Here is an 18962-nt window from a genome sequence, read left to right as displayed (position 1 = left end):
CAAAAAAAACTCATGAAAACCACTGCCATTATGCAGATCTCCCTTTTCTTCCCATCCTTACCAAATCAAGAAAAAATAAAAATCTCACCTAGTTTTGGTGTCAGTTTTCTCTAGGTTTCTTTTAAGTGCAGATGAAAGCTGCATCCTATGAGAGAAAAAGCTTGCATTATAAAACAAGAATAACATTTATGGTACATTTAAATAACCAAAAATATGATGAATTAAAAGTTGCAATCAATTCAGAAATAGCAGTTATTTCTTCCCTCTGCTTCACAAACAAGTTTAAGTTCATTAAAAGGAGATATTTTAATAGTGCTCATCACTTTAATTAAAAAATATGATTGAGGAAGGCGGTGGAATAGGCCAGGCAGAATTCACTTCTCCACCATAAAACAACTACAGAACAGGCAGAAAACAACCAAAGCAGAAGACCAGAGAAGGACTTCTGCATTATATAAGGAAGACCTGGATGGAAAAGGGGAGAAACTATGACAGAAACTTTGGTCAGTGTACTTAATTGTGCCCATCCCTAAGGTCCACTGCTGCGCAACAGCCAAATCAGGCAGCCAAAAAGTGGCACAACTCTGTTTCGGAGAGGTGGGGGAGGCAATCCTCTCAGTCCCACAGCCTAGTGTTCCTGTGTGGGAACCCAGAAGCCAATTTATTCACAGAGAACCTGCTACAGTGCACAATGCCTACCCCCCAATTCCTGAGGCAGGCTGTTGCAGATGTATGAACTTGGAGGAGCCTGGGAAGCCCTCCCCTCAGGAGGGGAGGGCTTCAATCCTATCTACACAGGGACTCAGGAAGCTCACTGCATAAATAAGCAGAGAGGCACGGTGAGAGAGCAGAACTGCAATGCCTGGCACCCTCCCTCACACACAAAGCAATCTTGCTGGATGGTGAAAAGCAGATCATTCCTGAGCTGCCCAATGGCTGGTGAAGTTGAACCTTTCAGTTCCAAAGCCAGGAGTCTTTCCACCAGTAGTCTGGGAATCACCAGACCCATTGCACCTACAAGGTGGAGTCTTCCCTTTGGTGCACAGTGCCCACCCACCAGGCCTGTGGCCTTGACTGGATTTTTACCTGGTCTGGATCCTCCCCAGCCACAGTCAAGGGGTGGCAGGGTTGTGGGGAAGAGGTGGCCCGAGGGAGCCATCTGTTGGGAAGATGGGAAACTGCAATCTGGCAAGGTACGTCTCAGCCCAACAAACTTCTAAAAAGGGCTACAACCCAAGTTAGGCTCTAGCCTTGGTTTGGCTGGAAATTACTGACAAACCAAGTGCCAAAGAAGACCTTTAACATAAACTGAAGCAAAAAGAAAATATTAGATGAATGAAGGTAACCAACTTCCAAAATAACCTTATCAAGATAATCAAATGCCAAGAAAACAGCAAAAAAACAGAAAACATGAAGAAGATAGAAGATACGGCCCAGCCAAATTGATAAAATTAAAAAGCAGGAGGAGACATAGAATTTCAAACTAACCACAAATGTTCAAATAAATCTCATATATAACATCAATGAGTTGGCTAAAAAAATAAAGACTATCAAGAAGACACTAGAAGAGCATAAAAAAGAATTTGAAAGGAGTGATAGACTTTATGGAAATGAAAGATACTATAGATCAAATGAAAAACATACCAGAGACAAACAACAGATCTAAAGAGGCAGAAAGAAAGAATAAGTGAACTGAAGGATAGAGCAACTGAACTTGAATGCACAAAAGAAAAAATGGTGAAAAAGATGGAAAACTTTAAATTGGATCTCAGGGAAATGATAGATAACATAAAGTGCACAAATATAAGAATCTGTGCTGTCCCAGAAGGAGAAGATAAGAATAAAGGGCTGGGAAGATTATTTGAGGAGATCATTGGTGAAAACTTCCCAACCTTTATTAAAGATACAATATGCAAATCAGTGAAGTTCAAGGAACTCCAAATAGAATAAATCCATACAGACCCACTCCAAGACACATACTAATCAGACCGTCAAATGCTGAAGAGAAGGAGAGAGTCCCAAGAGCAGCAAGAGAAAAACAATTCACCACATACAAGGGGCACCATAAGATTAAACACTACTCATCGGGTACCATGGTGGCGAGAAAGCAGCAGTATGATATATTTAAGATTCTGAAAGACAAAAATCGCCAGCAAAGAATTCTTTATCCTGCAGAGTTGTCCTCAAAAGTGAGGGAGACATTTGGAGAATTTCTGATAATCTCGCAAGCAATGGGGACAACCAAATCTATAGACTGAGCCATTGATATTGGGGTTTGCCCCTATGAAACTTATCCCTGCAAAGGACAGGGTAAGCTTACTTAAAATTATGCCTAAGGGTCACCCCCAGAGAACCTCCTGGTTGCTGAGATGTGGCCTTTCTCTAAAAGCTAACCCAGCATGTGAACGCACTGTCCTCCCTCCTATGTGGGACATGATTCCCATGGATATATATCTTCCTAGCAACATGGAACAGAAAGCCTGGGATAAGCCAGGACCTGGCATAAAGAGATTGAGAAAGCCTTCTTGACCAAAAGGGGGAAGAGAGAAATGAGACAAAATAAAGTATCAGTGGCTGAGAGATTTTAAACAAAGCTGATATGTTATCCTGGAGGCTATTCTCATGCACTACATAGATATCCCTTTGTAGTTTATGGTATATTGGAGTGACTAGAAGGAGATTACCTGAAACTGATGAGCTGTGTCCCAGTAGTCTAGATCTTGAAGACAATTGTATAAAGATATAACATTTACAATGTGACTGTGTGAATGTGAGAACTTTGTGTCCCTTATATTCAGGGTATGGAAAGATGAATAAAAAATATGGATTAAAGGAGAATCAAGATGGTGGCTTAGCAATGTGCTATTTTAGTTCATCCTCGAGAACAACTAAATAACTAGAAACAGTACAGAATAGCTCCTGGGGTCACGTCAGTGACCGGACACAAAGCATACCCCAGTCTGGACCAGGTGGACCTGCTGCGAGCCCCCCCAGAACCATGAGTTCTCTAAACTGCAGCGCCCAGCACCCCTCCCCCACAGGCTGCTTCCCAGAGGGGAAAGGAAAGGAACTTTACCAACAGCAGGGGCTGAGTCCAACCAAACCCCAATTGTGGAATTAATTAACAAATTCTGACTACTAAAAACAGGCCCCCAGCGTAGGTAAACCTGGTCAAAGCAGAGGTCGCTCATTTTGCCCCGGCGCCAAGGAGGCAGGGCTCACAAAAAAAGATTTAAAAAAAAAAGAAGGAAACACAGGTTTCTGTGGCGGTGTTTCTACAAAGGCTTAACTGCCTCTGGATTCAGTGGCAGTATTTCTCAGGCTGCAACTGTCCCAGGCATAGACAGAAACAAGCTAATTTGAGGGCTTGTCTGGAGCCTGTGCCTTTCTCATGGGAGGGGTAAAGCCCAACTCAGGTGGAATTCTTCCCTCAAGGAATTCAGACACCAGGGCTTGGTAATTTGAAGCCATTAAAATCAGCCTACAATCTCTTCTCTGACTTCACCACATCCCAGCAGGGAAAGTCTGCTAAAGTTAAAGGTACCACATCATCTTATGCTGGTGGGACCTACAGGCAGACAAGCACCACATACTGGGCAGGAAAAGGAAACCAGAGTCCAGATACTTCACGGGAAAGTCTTCCAACCTGCTGGGTCTCACCCCGAGGGAAAACCAATGCAGGTGACTCTTTCCTCCTGACAGGAGGCCAGTCTGCTCTGGGAAAATCCGGCTGGAGTCTATAATACCTAAGGAAACCTTCCTAAGGGTGGGGGGGAAAGGCACCATACAAGCAGGGCAAGAAACAAGAAAACAAGAACTGAAAAATTCTCCTCTGTTAAACAAAACCTAAGCTAGAGGTCCAGAAAAAGCTGAACTGAATGTCAAAGAACAGATAGACAACAAATTCATCCAGCAAGAAAACCCTAGGTAAAAGATGTGAAAGCAATCGCCAGAATAAACTAATTAAGGTAAATAAATGCCTAGATGCCAGCAAAATATAACAAATCATACCAGAAAAACTGAAGATATGACCCAAAGGAACAAACCAACAATTCAAATGAGATACAGAAGCTGAAACAATTAATTCAGAATATACGAACAGACATGGAAAACCTCATCAAAAACCAAATCAATAAATTGAGGGAGGATATAAAGAAGGCAAGGAATGAACAAAAAGAAGAAATCGAAAGTCTGAAAAAAGAAATCACAGAACTTATGGGAATGAAAGACGGTAGAAGACATGAAAAAACAATGGAAACCTACAATGGTAGATTCCGAGAGGCAAAAGATAGGATTAGTGAACTGGAGGAGAGAAGATCTGAAATCTGACAAGAAAAAGAAAATATAGGAGAAAAAATGGAAAAATATGAGCAAGGACTCGGAATTGAAGGACAACATGAAGCGCACGAACGTAAGTGTTGTGTGTGTCCCCGAAGGAGAAGAGAAGGGAAAAGGGGGGGAAAACTAATAGAGGAAATTATCACCAAAAATTTGCCAAAGCTTACTAAAGACTTAAAATTACAGATCCAAGAAGTGCAGAGTACCCTAAAGAGAATAGATCCAAACAGATGTACTCCAAGACACTTACTTATCAGAATGTCAGAGGTCAAAGAGAGAGAATCTTGAAAGCAGCAAGAGAAAAGCAATCCATCACATACAAGGGAAGCCCAATAAGACAATACACAGATCTCTCAGCAGAAACCATGGAGGCGAGAAGACAGTGGGATGATGTTTAAATCACTAAAAGAGAAAAACTGCCAACCAAGATTTCTATATCCAGCAAAACTGTCCTTCAAAAATGGGAGAGAAATTAACACATTTGCAGACAAAAAATCAGTGAGAGAATTTGTGACCAAGAGACCAGCTCTGCAAGAAATACTAAAGGGAACACTAGAGACAGATACGAAAAGACAGAAGAGAGAAGTGTGGAGAAGAGTGTAGAAAGGAAGATATGAGTAAAGGTAAAAATGAGGAAAATTATATATGACATATATAATCCAAAAGGCAAAATGGTAGAAGAAAGTACTACCCGTGCAGTATTGACACTAAATGTTAATGGACTGAGCTCCCCAATCAAAAGACAAAGACTGGCAAAATGGATTAAAAAACACGACCCATCTATATGCTGTCTCTACTCAAAGGACATGAGGGCAAGGACACAAACAGATATTTGCACACCAATGTTTACAGCAGCATTATTTACAATTACCAAGAGATGGAAACAGCCAAAACGTCCATCTAGAGATAGGTGGCTAAACAAACTGTGATACATACATACGATGGAATATTATGCAGCTATAAGACAGAATAAAGTTATGAAGTATGCAACAACATAGATGGACCTTAAGGACATTATGCTGAGCGAGATTGGCCAAAAACAAAAGGACAAATACTGTATGGCCTCACTGATATGAACGGACATTAGTGAATAAACTTGGAATATTTCATAGGTAACAGAGACCATCAGGAGATAGAAATAGGGTAAGATATTGGGTAATTGGAGCTGAAGGGATATAGATTGTGCAACAGGACTGAATATAAAAACTCAGAAATGGACAGCACCATACTACCTAACTGTAATACAATTATGTTAAAACACTGAATGAAACTGAATGTGAGAATGATAGAGGGAGGAGGGCTGGGGGCATAAATGAAATCACAAAGATAGACGATAAAGATTGAGATGGTATAATCTAGGAATGCCTAGAGTGTATAACGATAGTGACTAAATGTACAAATTTAAAACATGTTTTTGCATGAGGAAGAACAAAGGAATGTCATTACTGCAGTGTGCTGAAAACAGATGGTAATTAATATTTTAAAACTTCAACTTATGTGTGAGACTCAAGTAAAAAATGTTTATTTGGTACAAAATTTATACTTTGAGTAGTGCATCTCCTAATAAAACTTATGCAGATAGCTTGGTTGAACAATATAGGTACATGGAACCTTGGGTAGGACATGAGATTTTGTTGGTTTGTCTACAGTGATGCCCCTATGAATCCCAGAGTGATCTGATCAGTGAGTGGAAAAGTATTTGCAAAGTACCCTTTGGGGTATGGTGAGAACAGGGGAAAATTCAACCTCCCCAAGTAGAATTCCTGATATTCTCACAAGCAGTGTGGACAACCAAAGGTATAGGCTGAGCCCCCAGTCTTGGGATTTGTTCATATGAAACTTAACCCCACAGGGGATAGGTCAAGCTTACTTAAAATTAGGCCTAAGTATCACCCCCAAGAGCACCTCTTTTGTTGCTCACATGTGGCCTCTCTCTCTAGCCAACACAACAAGCAAACTCACCAACCTCCCCATCTATGTGGGTCATGACTCCCAGGAGCGTGGACCTTCCTGGCAACATGGGATAGAAATCTCAGAATGAGCTGAGACTCAGCATCAACGGATTGAGGAAAACCCTAGAATGAGCTGAGACCCAGCATCAAGGGATTGGGAAAACCTTCTCGACCAAAAGGGGGAAAAGAGACAAAGTGTCAATGGCTGAGAGATTCCAAACAGAGTCGAGAGGTTATCCTGGAGGTTATTCTTATGCATTAAGGAGATATCACCTTGTTATCCAAGATGTAAAGGAGAGGCTGGAGGGAACTGCCTGAAAATGTAGAGCTGTGTTCCAGTAGCCATGTTTCTAGATGATGATTGTATAGTGATATAGCTTTCATAACGTGTTTTTGTGATTGTGAAAACCTTGTGTCTGATGCTCCTTTTATCTCCCATGTCAACAGACGAGTAGAATATATGGAATAAAAATAAATAATAGGGGAACAAATGTTAAAATAAATTCAGTTTCAAATGCTAGTGTTCAATGCAAGGGAGGGGTAAGGGCTATGGTACGTATAATTTTTTTTTGTTTTCATTTATTTTTCTGTTGTCTTTTTATTTCTTTTTCTGAATTGATGCAAATGTCCTAAGAAATGATCATGATGATAAATATGCAACTATGTGATCATATTGTGAATTACTGATTATATATGTAGAACAGAATGAGAATATGTTAAGAATGGTTGTGTTTCTTTCTTGTAATATATATATTTTTAATTAATAAAAAAAGAAAGAAACTTCCGGGTCAAGATGGCGGCTTAACAACGTGCGCGTTTTAGTTCGTCCTCCAGAACAACTGCTAAATAACCAGAAACAGTACAGAACAGTCCCTGGGGCCACGTCAGTGACCAGACACACAGCGTACCCCAGTCTGGACCAGCTGGACCGGCTGCGAGCACCCCCCAAAACCGTGAGTTCCTAAAGCTGCGGCGGCCAGCGCCCCTCCCTCACAGGCCGCTTCCCAGAGGGGAAAGGAAAGGACTTTACCAGCAGCAGTGACTGGGCACAATCAAACGCCAATTGTGGAACTAATTAACAAATTCTGACTACTAAAAATAGGCCCCCAGCTTAGGTGAACCTGATCAAAGCGGAGGTTGCTCATTTTTGCCCCGGCACCAATGGGGCAGGACTGACAGAAAAGGGGGAAAAAAAAGAAGGAAACAGGTTTTTGTGGCTGTGTATCTACAAAGGCTTGACTGCCCCAGGCATAGGCAGAAGTGAGCTCTTTTGGGGGCTTATCTGGAGCCTGTGCTTCCCCAGGGGAGGGGTGAAGGCCCACCCAGGTGGAATCCCTCCATCAAGGAATTCAGACACCAGGGCTTGGTAATTTGAAGCCATTAAAACCAGCCTACAACCTCTCCTCTGTCTCCAACAAACCCCCAGCCAAAGTTAAAGGTACCGCATCATCTTATGCTGGTGGGACCTGCAGGCAGACAAGCGCCACATACTGGGCAGGATAAGAAAAACAGAGTCCAGAGACTTCACAGGAAAGTCTTTCAACCTGCTGGGTCTCATGCTCTGGGAAAACCGATGCAGGTGACTCTTTCCTCCTGATAGGAGGCCAGTTTGGTCTGGGAAAATCTGGCTGGGGTCTATAATATCTAAGCAGACCCTCCTAAGTGTGTGTGGGGGTAAGGTACCACACAAGCAGGGTAAGAAACAAGAAAACAAGAACTGAAAAATTCTCCTCTGTTAAACAAAACCTAAGCTAAAGGTTCAGATAAAGCTGAATGGAATGTCAAAGAACAGATAGACAACAAATTCATCCAGCAAGAAAACCCTAGGTAAAAGAAGTGAACGCAATCTCCAGAATAAACTAATTAAGGTAATTAAATGCGTAGACGCCAGCAAAAAATAACAAATCACACTAAGGAAATTGAAGATATGGCCCAGTCAAAGGAACAAACCAACAATTCAAATGACATACAGGAGCTGAAACAATTAATTCAGAATATACGAACAGACATGGAAAACCTCATCAAAAACCAAATCAATGAATTGAGGGAGGATATAAAAAAGGCAAGGGAGGAACAAAAAGAAGAAACTGAAAGTCTGAAAAAACAAATCACAGAACTTATGGGAATGAAAGACACAGTAGAAGAGATGAAAAAAACAATGGAAACCTACAATGGTAGATTTCGAGAGGCAGAACATAGGATTAATGAACCGGAGGACAGAACATCTGAAATCCAACAAGAAACAGAAACTATAAGAAAAAAAATGGAAAAATATGAGCAGGGACTCAGGGAATTGAAAGACAATATGAAGCGCACGAATATACATGTTGGGGGTGTCCCAGAAGGAGAAGAGAATGTAAAATGAGAAAAACTAATGGAGGAAATTATCACTGGAAATTTCCCAACTCTTATGAAAGACTTAAAATTACAGATCCAAGAAGTGCAGCGTACCCCAGGGAGAACCGATTCAAATAGACATACTCCAAGACATTTAAGAACCAGAATGTCCAAGGTCAAAGAGAAAGAGAGGATCTTGAAAGCAGCAAGAGAAAAGCAATCCATCACATACAAGGGAAGCCCAATAAGACTATGCGCAGATCTCTCAGCAGAAACCATGGAGGTGAGAAGACAGTGGGATGATATATTTAAATTATTAAAAGAGAAAAACTGCCAACCAAGAATTCTATATCCAGCAAAATTGTCCTTCAAAAATGAGGGAGAAATTAAAACATTTTCAGACAAAAAATCACTGAGAATTTGTGACCAAGACACCAGCTCTGCAAGAAATACTAAAGGGAACACTAGAGACAGATACGAAGATAGAAGAGAGAGGTATGGAGAAGAGTGTAGAAAGGAAGACTATGAGTAAAGGTAAAAGGAAGGAAAATTAGATATGACATATAAAATCCAGAAGGCAAAATAGCAGAAGAAAGTACTACCCATACAGTAATAACACTGAATGTTAATGGATTAAACTCTCCAATCAAAAGACGTAGTCTGGCAGAATGGTTTAAAAAACAGGACCCATGTATATGCTGTCTCTACTCAAAGGTCACGAGGCCAAGGACACAAATGGACATTTACATGTTTATAGCAGCATTATTAACAATTACCAAATGATGGAAACAGCCAAAATGTCCATCAACAGACAGTTGACTAAACAAACTGTGACATCTGCATAAGATGGAATATTATGCAGCTGTAAGACAGAATAAAGTTATGAAGTATGTAACAACATGAATGGACCTTAAGGACATTATGCTGAGCATGATTAGCCAGAAACAAAAGGACAAATACTGTATGGTCTCACTGACATGAACTGACGCTAGTGAATAAACTTAGAATATTTCCTTGGTAACAGAGACCATCAGGAGATAGAAATAGGGTGAGATATTGGGTGATTGGAGCTGAAGGGATACAGATTGTGCAACAGGACTGAATATAAAATCTCAGATATGGACAGCACAATACTACCTAACAGTAATGTAACTATGTTAAAACACTGAATGAACCTGCATGTGAGAATGATAGAGGGAGGAGGACTGGGGACATAAATGAAATCAGAAAGATAGATAGATGGTAAAGATCGAGATGGTATAATCTAGGAATGCCTAGAGTGTATAACAGTAGTGAAATGTACAATGTACAAATTTAAGAAATGTTTTTGCCTGAGGAAGAACAAAGGAATGTCATTATTGCAGGGTGTTGAAAATAGATGATAATTAATACTTTAAAATGTCACCTTATGTGTGAGACTAAAGCAAAAAATGTTTATTTGTTACAAAATTTATATTTTGACTAGAGCATTTCCTAATATAACTCATGTAGATAGTTTGAGTGAATGTCATAAGTACTTGGAATCTCAGGTAGCATATGAGATTTTGTTGGTTTGTCCAGAGTGATGCCCCGATGAATCCCAGAGTGATTTGATCAGTGACTGGAAAAGTATTTGCAAGCCCCCTTCGGGGAATGGTGAGAGTGGGGAGAAATTCAACTTTCCCAAGTTGAATTCTTGATATTCTCACAAGCAGTGTGGACAACCAAAGGTATAGGCTGAGCCCCAGTCTTGGGGTTTGTTCACATGAAACTTAACCCCACAAAGGATAGGTCAAGTCTACTTAAAATTTAGGCCTAAGAGTCACCCCCAAGAGAGCCTCTTTCGTTGCTCAGATGTGGCCTCTCTCTGCAGCCAGCACAACGAGCAGTCTCACCACCCTTCCCCTCTCTGCGTGGGACATGACTCCCAGGGGTGTGGACCTTCCTGGCAACGTGGGACAGAGATCCTGGAATGATCTGAGACTCAGCATCAAGGGACTGAGAAAAAACCCTAGAATGAGCTGAGAATTAACATCAAGGGATTGAGAGAACCTTCTCGACCAAAGGGGGAAGAGTGAAATGAGACTAAGTGTCAATGGCTGAGAGATTTCAAACAGAGTTGAGAGGTTATCCTGGAGGTTATTCTTATGCATTAAGGAGATATCACCTTGTTGTTCAAGATGTAGTGGAGAGGCTGGAGGGAACTGCCTGAAAATGTAGAGCTGTGTTCCAGTAGCCATGTTTCTTGATGATGATTGAACAATGATATAGCTTTCACAATGAGACTCTGCGAATGTGAAAACCTTGTGTCTGATGCTCCTTTTAGCTACTATATCAGCAGAAGAGTAGAACATATGGAATAAAAATAAATAATAGGGGGAACAAATGTTAAAATAAATTTAGTTTGAAATGCTAGTGGTAAATGAAAGCGAGGGGTAAGGAGTATGGTATGTATAATCTTTTTTTTTCTGTTATCATTTTATTTCTTTTTCTGTTGTCTTTTTATTTCTTTTTCTAAATTGATGCAAATGTTCTAAGAAATGATGAATATGCAACTATGTGATGATATTAAGAATTACCGATTGTATATGTAGAATGGAATGATCTCTTAATGTTTTGTTTGTTAATTTTTTTAATTAATAAAAAAAGTTAAAAAAAAAAACACTTCAGAAGGTAGGAATAAAAGGAAACTCCCTCAATATCATAAAGGGCATATATGAGAAACCTATAGCTAGACTCATACTTACTGTTGAGAGATGGAAAGCATTCTCCCTAAGATTGGAAAGGAGACAAGTATGCCCATTGTCACCACTAGTATTCAATATTGTACTAGAAGTCCTAGCTGGAATGATTAGACAAGAGATTGAGATAAAAGTCATCCAAATAGGAAAGGAAGAAGCAAAACTTTCATTATTTGCAGATGACATGATCCCCTACTTAGGAAAACCCTGAGAAATCTGTGAAAAAGCTACTTGAACTAATAAAGTCAGCAAAGTGACAAGGTACAGGATTAATGTATAAAAATCAGTAAGGTTTCTAGTCACAAGCAATGATCTATCTGAGAAGACAATAATGGAAATAATTCCATTCAAAATTGTGACCAAAAGAATCAGATATCTAGGAATAAGTCTAACAAAGGATGCCAAGGACTTGTACATAGAAAACGACAAAACATTGCTAAAATAAATAAAATAATGACCTAAAAAAAAGAAAGAAAAAACTCATACATGCCATACCTCTTACCTCCCTTACATTGACCACTAGTATTTCAATCTACTCAATTTATTTTAACCTTTGTTCCCCTAATTATTTATTTCTTATCCACAGTTTTTACTCATCTGACCATACTATAGATAAAAGAAGCATCACACACAAGGTTTTCATAACCACATAGTCCACTGTGAAAGCTGTATCACTATACAATCATCTTAAAGAAACATGGCTACTGGAACACAGCTCTACAGGATAGCTATCATTCCAGAATAATTCTGTTTGAAATCGCTCAGCCACTGACACTTTATTTTATCTCATTTCTCTCTTTTCCCTTTTGGTCGAGATGGTTTTCTCAATCCTTTGATGCCAAGTCCGACCTCATACTGGGATTTCTGTCCCACACTGCCAGGCAGGTTTACACCCCTGGGAGTCATGTGCCATGTAGAGAGGGGAAGGGCAGTGAATTCGCTTGTTGTGTTTGGCTGGGAGAGAGATAGGCCACATTTGAGCAACAAAAGAGGTTCTCTGGGGGTGACTCTTAGGCCTAATTTTAAGTAGGCTTAGCCTATCCTTTGTGGGGTTAAGTTTCATACGGACAAACTCCAAGACTGAGGGCATGGCCTACTGATTTGGTTGACCCTACTGCTTGCAAGAATATCAGGAATTCTCCAAATGGGGAAGCTGAATTTTTCATCCTTACTTCCTATTGCCCCAAGAGGACTTTTTATTTAGCGACAAGTTTATAGGTATGTTGTGGGGGTCCTTGGCTAAAGGGCATTGACAACATATATTCATTGAATTTCTAAACAGAAATTTTCTAACAGAAATAAGTAATACAAGTCTACATACACACATACATAATTTTCATTTTTATAAGGTAAATAACCTTGTAATCACATCCAATTATCCCAGAAGTTCTACACAAGTCCCATTTCAATTATAACCCAGTCCCTGTCCCCCAAAGAAATCACACCCCTGAATCTTAGAGTAATCGTTTCTTCATTCTTCATAATTTTATCACCACGCCTGCATTCCTAGTCAATAGTTCAGTGTTCATTTTTAAAAATTTGAGGGCGGGCCACAGTGGCTCAGCAGGCAAGAATGCTTTCCTGCCAGGCCAGAAGACCCAGGTTCGATTCCCGGTGCCTGCCCATGTATATTAAAAAAAAAAAAAATTGATGTCCTTTAGGCTTCTTTTAGTCTTGCCTCCATCCCTTTCTTTTCCTACTGTTTTTCTATTGAAGAATCCAGGACTTTGAGCCTATAAAATTTCCCAAAATTTACATTTTACTGATTGCACAATCCTGTTTCAGCTTAACAAGTTCCTTTATCCTTGGTGTTGATTGCAAATCGGCAGCTAGACCCAGACAGCTGATCAGATACTGGTTCAATCCCTTTGGCAATACTACAGAGTGTGTGCACTCTTTCATCAGAAGGCACAAAATGGCTACTTTTCTCTCTCTCTCTTTATTGACAAAACATGACAACATACAAACACAAACATTCCTAACGTACGAATATTCCATTCTTAGTGTATAATCAATGAGTCACAATATCATCACATAGTTGTATATTCATCACCATGATCATTTCTTAGAACATCTGCATTACTCCAGAAAAAGAAATAAAAAGAAAAACAAAAAAAACTCATACATACCATTCTCCTTACTCCTCCCTCTCACTGATCGCTAATATTTTCATCTACCCAATATATTTTAACCTCTGTTCCCCGTTTTTTCTTCTATACCCCTTACCACTCCCTTTCATTGATCACTGGTATTTTACTCTACTCAGTTTATTTCAACATTTGTTCTTCCTATTTATTCATTTTTATTTTTTAATTTATTTCTTTTTAATCCATATTTTTTACTCATCTGTTCATACCATAGATTAAAGGAGCTTCAGACACAAGATTTTCACAATCACACAGTCTACTGCGAAATCATCTTCATGAAACATGGCTACTGAAACACAGCTCTAGTTTCAGATACTTCCCTCTAGTCACTCTAATACACCATAAATTAAAAAGGGGATATCTATATAATGTGTAAGAATAACCTCCAGGATAACCTCTCAATGCTGTTTGAAATCGCTCAGCCACTGACACGATATTTTGTCTCATTTGTCTCTTCCTCCTTTCAGTTGAGAAGGTTTCCTTAATCCCCTGATGCTGAGTTCCAACTCATTCTAGGATTTCTGTTCCACACCGCCAGGGAGGTTTACAACCCTGGGAGTCATGTCCCATGTAGAGAGGGGAAGGGTGGTGAGTCTGCTTGCTGTGTTGGCTGAGAGAGAGAGATAGGCCACAACTGAGCAACAAAAGAGGTTCTCTGGGGGTGACTCTTAGGCCTAATTTTTAGTAGGCTTAGCCTATCCTTTGCAGGGATAAGTTTCATATGAACAAACCCCAAGTTTGAGGGCTCGGGTTTTGATTTGGTTGTCCCCACTGCTTGTGAAAATATCAGGAATTCTCCAAATGGTGAGGATGAATTTTCTCCTTTTCTCACCATTCCCCCAAGGGGACTTTGCAAATACTTCTTTAATCACTGTTCAAATCACTCTGGGATTTATCGGGGCATCAAACTAACCTAGACAAACTTACAAAATCTCATGCCCTATTCAATACTAGTGGTCAATGAGAGGGAGTGGTAAGGGGTATAGTATATATAAGTTTTTTTTCTTTTTATTTCTCTTTCTGAAGTGATGCAAATGTTCTAAACATGATCATGGTGATGAATACACAACTATGTGATGATACTGTGAGCCACTGATTGTACAACATGTATGGACTCTGTGTGTGAAGATCTGTCAATAAAAATACTTAAAAAAAAACAATGAGACAACTTCTCATTACAGTAATAATGGCTACTATTAAACAAATAGAAAACTACAAGTGTTGGAGGGGATATGGAGAAATACAAGTACCTATTCAATACCGGGGGGAGTATAAAATAGTGCAGCCACTATGGAAGACAGTTTGGCAGTTCCTCAGAAAACTGTTGCCCTATGACCTGGCAATTCTACTTTGCGGTATACACCCAGAAGATCTGAAAACAGGGGAACGAAAAGACATTTGCACACTGATATTCATGGCAGCATTGTTCACAATTGCCGAAAGATGAAAGCAATCCAAATGCCCAGACAGAATGGATAAACAAAATGTGGCATATACATATGATGGAAAATCATGCAGCAGTAAGAGGAAATGATGACCTGAAGCATGCAACAACAGGGATCAATCCGGAAGACAAAATGCTGAGTGAAATAAGTAAGACACAAAAGGTCAGATGTATGACTTCATAATACAAACTAATAAGAATATGTAAAATCAGAGTCTTAAAATGTAGAATATAGGATGCTTAGAAACAGTCAGAAGCTAGAGAAAGTGGAGTATCAACCTAATATGTTCAGAATGTATAACGAGGTTGAATTAAAATGTTTGGAGGTGTTTGGAGTAGGGGTAGCTCATTTTGGGGAACATAAGGAGCACTGCTGTACTGTAGGTGACTCTGGTTGAAAGGGGTTGTTTAGAGTTATGTATGTCACCAATTAACACTACAAATTTAAGTAAGTTCTTGCATGAACTAGTATAAATGTACGTCACTGGTACAAAGTTAATAATAGAGTGATATGTGGGGAAAAATACCTATTGCAAGCTATGGACTATAGTTTCCAGCAATACCACAAAATTCTTTCATTAACAGTAACTGATGTACCACTCCAATGCTACGGGTCAGTAACGGGGGGGGGGGGGAATGAGGGAAATATATGGTATTTTAGGTTTTCTTTTTGTGTGTGTCTGATAATTTTCTTTTTGGAGGAATAAAAATGGTCTAAAATTGAGTGTGAAGATTGTACAACTAAGTGCTGATACTGTGAGATATGAATTCTATACTTTGGATGGAATATATACGTGAATATATCTCAATAAAATCTGCAAAAAACCCCATAGCAGAAATCCATCATCAACACATGCATACACACAAATATGACATGGTGAGCCAGCAATGTGAGATGAAGGGGAAAGTTCACTGCTAGAAGCAATCACTGCTTTTTTCAATTATATGTGTGAAGAAATTCATCTGGGAAGGCCAGAATACAAGGAAGTAACTGTAAGTTAGTTGCTTGGGATTAATTCAAATCACAAGTCTTATAAGAGACTATGTTTATTTTCTCAACAGCATTTTGAATAAAGTTCAGACATAGTAAGCACTGAAACATTTGTTGACTTAATTTTCAAACACAGATGCAAAACCTACAATTAAAAATATATTTAAGTTCTTGACAGTTCTCTTAATGTATTAATAGGTACTGGAATAAATGAATCCAGATAATACTTGACACACAGAACTGGGCTTAACCTCATATTCCTATGGTATTTACTGAAATTTACTCATTTATCTTATGTAATTTCTTTAAATAAAGACATCAATGAATGAGCTATAACTTTTCTCTCAGGATTCAGAATTTGTATAACCATTATCTAATCATCATTTCACTTGACTAATTCATTTGGATTAGTAAATACATTCCCTCCACTTCACGCCCAAATCCATCTTGCAACCAGTTCACAATGTTTTATTTAATATGTAACAATTACCTTTCTAATGCAAGACTTTTCATTTCAAAAGCAATTTTTGACTCTTCAATTTCATTTTCCAGGTCTTCAATTTTACTAACAAAGAAATGTAAAAAGAATTTCAGCAATATAAGAAAAAGTAATTAAAATACTTAAATATATAAAGTAAACCTTTGAAAACAGTAAAATGCCTCTATCTTAATAAAAGTATTCTATAAGCTCACCATAGTGAGGCACATTTATAGGTTTGGTAAATCAATATCTCCTGAGATACCCTGATAACTGATAATAAGATCACTGTATATGTAAGTTCTACCCTAAATCAACACCTTCCCAATATGGGAGGACAAATTATTTCAATAAAGGAAAGAAAAAGGTAAGACAATTTTCTAAGATGGATAATATGATTTAATCTTAGTAAAAATCACAAATAAAATTGAAAAGTAAGACATACGCCTCAATTTGCTTTTCTTGCATGATTTGCTCTGGAGTTTTTTCTTCATCTACAAACAAAGGATTTTTAAAAGTTAGTAACATTTTAGAACAGCGCTGCCCAGCCGAAATATAATGTAAGTCATAAATGCCAATCACATATATAATTTTAAAGTTCTAGTTTTCCCATTAGAAAAGTAAAGAGAAACTAGTGAAATTAATTTCAACATACTTTATTTAATCTAAACGATCTACAAAATATCATCAAAATATCATCGTTTTAACATGTCATCAATATAAGATGTATTAATGAGATATTCCACATTCTTCTGTGTGAACTTTACATTTATAACACATCTTAATTAGGACTAAGCACATTTCAAGTATTCAATAGCCACATGGAGATAATAACTACCATACTGGACAGAAGAGTTCATAGAATGATAGGAAATAAAAGAGAGTAAATTAATGAACAAAGTCAATGTCAAAAAAGGCAATTGTATGTTTATATGTTAGCAAGGAACAACAAAATTAAAAACAAACATGTGCAATAGTATCCAAAAATATGAAATACTTAAGGATAAATTTTAAGAAAATATGTATGACATGTACACTAAATAATACTGAACCAGGTTACAGGCCTAAATTAATGGAAGGACATACCATGTACCTTATTGGACAATTCAATACTATTAATAATCTCTCTCCAATTATAGATTCATGTAACCCCAATCAAAATTCCATCAGGTTCTCTTCCCAGAGAAACTGATGATTTAAAAATTTATACAGAAATGCAAAGGACTTAGAATAACGCAAGCAATTTTATCAAAGGAAAGCAAAGTTGAAGGGCTCACAGTAGCTGACTGACAGACCTACTATAAAGCAACACCAATAGATTATGTATTTTTGGATTTTCATACGGGAAAGAAAAAAGAACCTTGGCCCTTACATTACACCACATACAAATATTAACTCAAAAAGGATAACAGGCCTTAATGTTAAACAAAAGTATAAAAATTCTAAAAACATCATAGAAAATCTCTGTGACTTAGGAGGGCTTGTAGATTTCTTAGGTCTCAAAAATCATAAACCATAAAAGAAAAAAATTGATAAATTACCTCTTCAAAATTAATAAACTTTCTGCTCTTCCAAAGACACTGTTAAAAAAATAAAAAGGCAAGTGGCAAACTATAAGAAAATATTCACTATATAGATAGATCTGAAAAAGGATTTGTATTCATTTATGAAGAACTCTTAAAACTCAATGAGACCAAAGATGAAATTAAAAAATGAGCAAGGATTTCTACAGACACTTCATAAAATATATAGTAATGGCCAATAAGCACATGAAAAGATGCTCAACATCATTAGTTACATAGAAACGTAAATTAAAACCACATGACGTGTCTGATGCTCTTTTTATCTACGGTATGGACAGATGAGTAAAAAATACAGATTTAAAATAAATAAATAATAGGGGAAACAAATGTTAAAATAAATTGAATAGACTGAAATGCTAATGATCAATGAAAAGGGTACAGAAAAAAAATAGGGGAAACAAAGGTTAAAATATATTGGGTAGGGCAGGCCACGATGGCTCAGCAGGCAGAGTTCTCGCCTGCCATTCTGGAGACCTGGTTCGATTCCCAGTGACTGCCCAGGCAAACAACAACAACAACAACAACAACAAAATACATATATTGGGTAGATGGAAATACTAGCAGTCAATGAGAGGGAGGGGTAAGGGGTGTGATGGCATGTATGAGACTTTCTTTTTCTAAGAAATCATGGCGATGAATATACAACTATGTGATGATAATGTGAGCCACTGATTGTACATCAAGTATGGAATGTTCATATGTTAAGAATATTTGTGTATGTTGTTTTATCAATTAAAAAAACATGAGCTATAACTATATACTCATTAGAATGGTTAAAATTAAGAAGACTGTCAATACCGCGTTGTCATGTTCAATATTTGAAATCTCACACATTGCTAAGGGGAAAGTACTGTAGTGGTATAAATACTGGAGTTGTTTGGCAGTTTCATAAAATGTTAAACATGTAACTTAGCATATGACTTTGTAATGTCACTTCCAGGTATTTACTCAAAGAAAAATGAAATCATATGT

At 38.1% G+C, this 18962-nt stretch overlaps 1 protein-coding gene across 2 annotated transcripts in view; it reads right to left on the bottom strand.

The window, feature by feature from the left end:
• CENPH (centromere protein H) overlaps positions 1-18962 on the bottom strand; it is a 33135-nt gene that overhangs the window by 7991 nt on the left and 6182 nt on the right. For both annotated transcript variants that reach the window (XM_077117409.1, XM_077117410.1), the window contains exons 3-5: positions 16853-16901; positions 16420-16494; positions 89-145 (exon numbers count right to left, since the gene is read on the bottom strand). In XM_077117409.1, coding sequence (XP_076973524.1) covers positions 89-145; positions 16420-16494; positions 16853-16901 — 181 coding nt within the window. The remainder of the gene's footprint in view (positions 1-88; positions 146-16419; positions 16495-16852; positions 16902-18962) is intronic.

This window comes from Tamandua tetradactyla, chromosome 9 (genome assembly GCF_023851605.1).
Source record: "Tamandua tetradactyla isolate mTamTet1 chromosome 9, mTamTet1.pri, whole genome shotgun sequence".
NCBI lineage: Eukaryota > Metazoa > Chordata > Mammalia > Pilosa > Myrmecophagidae > Tamandua > Tamandua tetradactyla.
The sequence above is the reverse complement of the archived record's forward strand: the minus strand, read 5'-3'. Positions and strand labels throughout refer to the sequence as shown.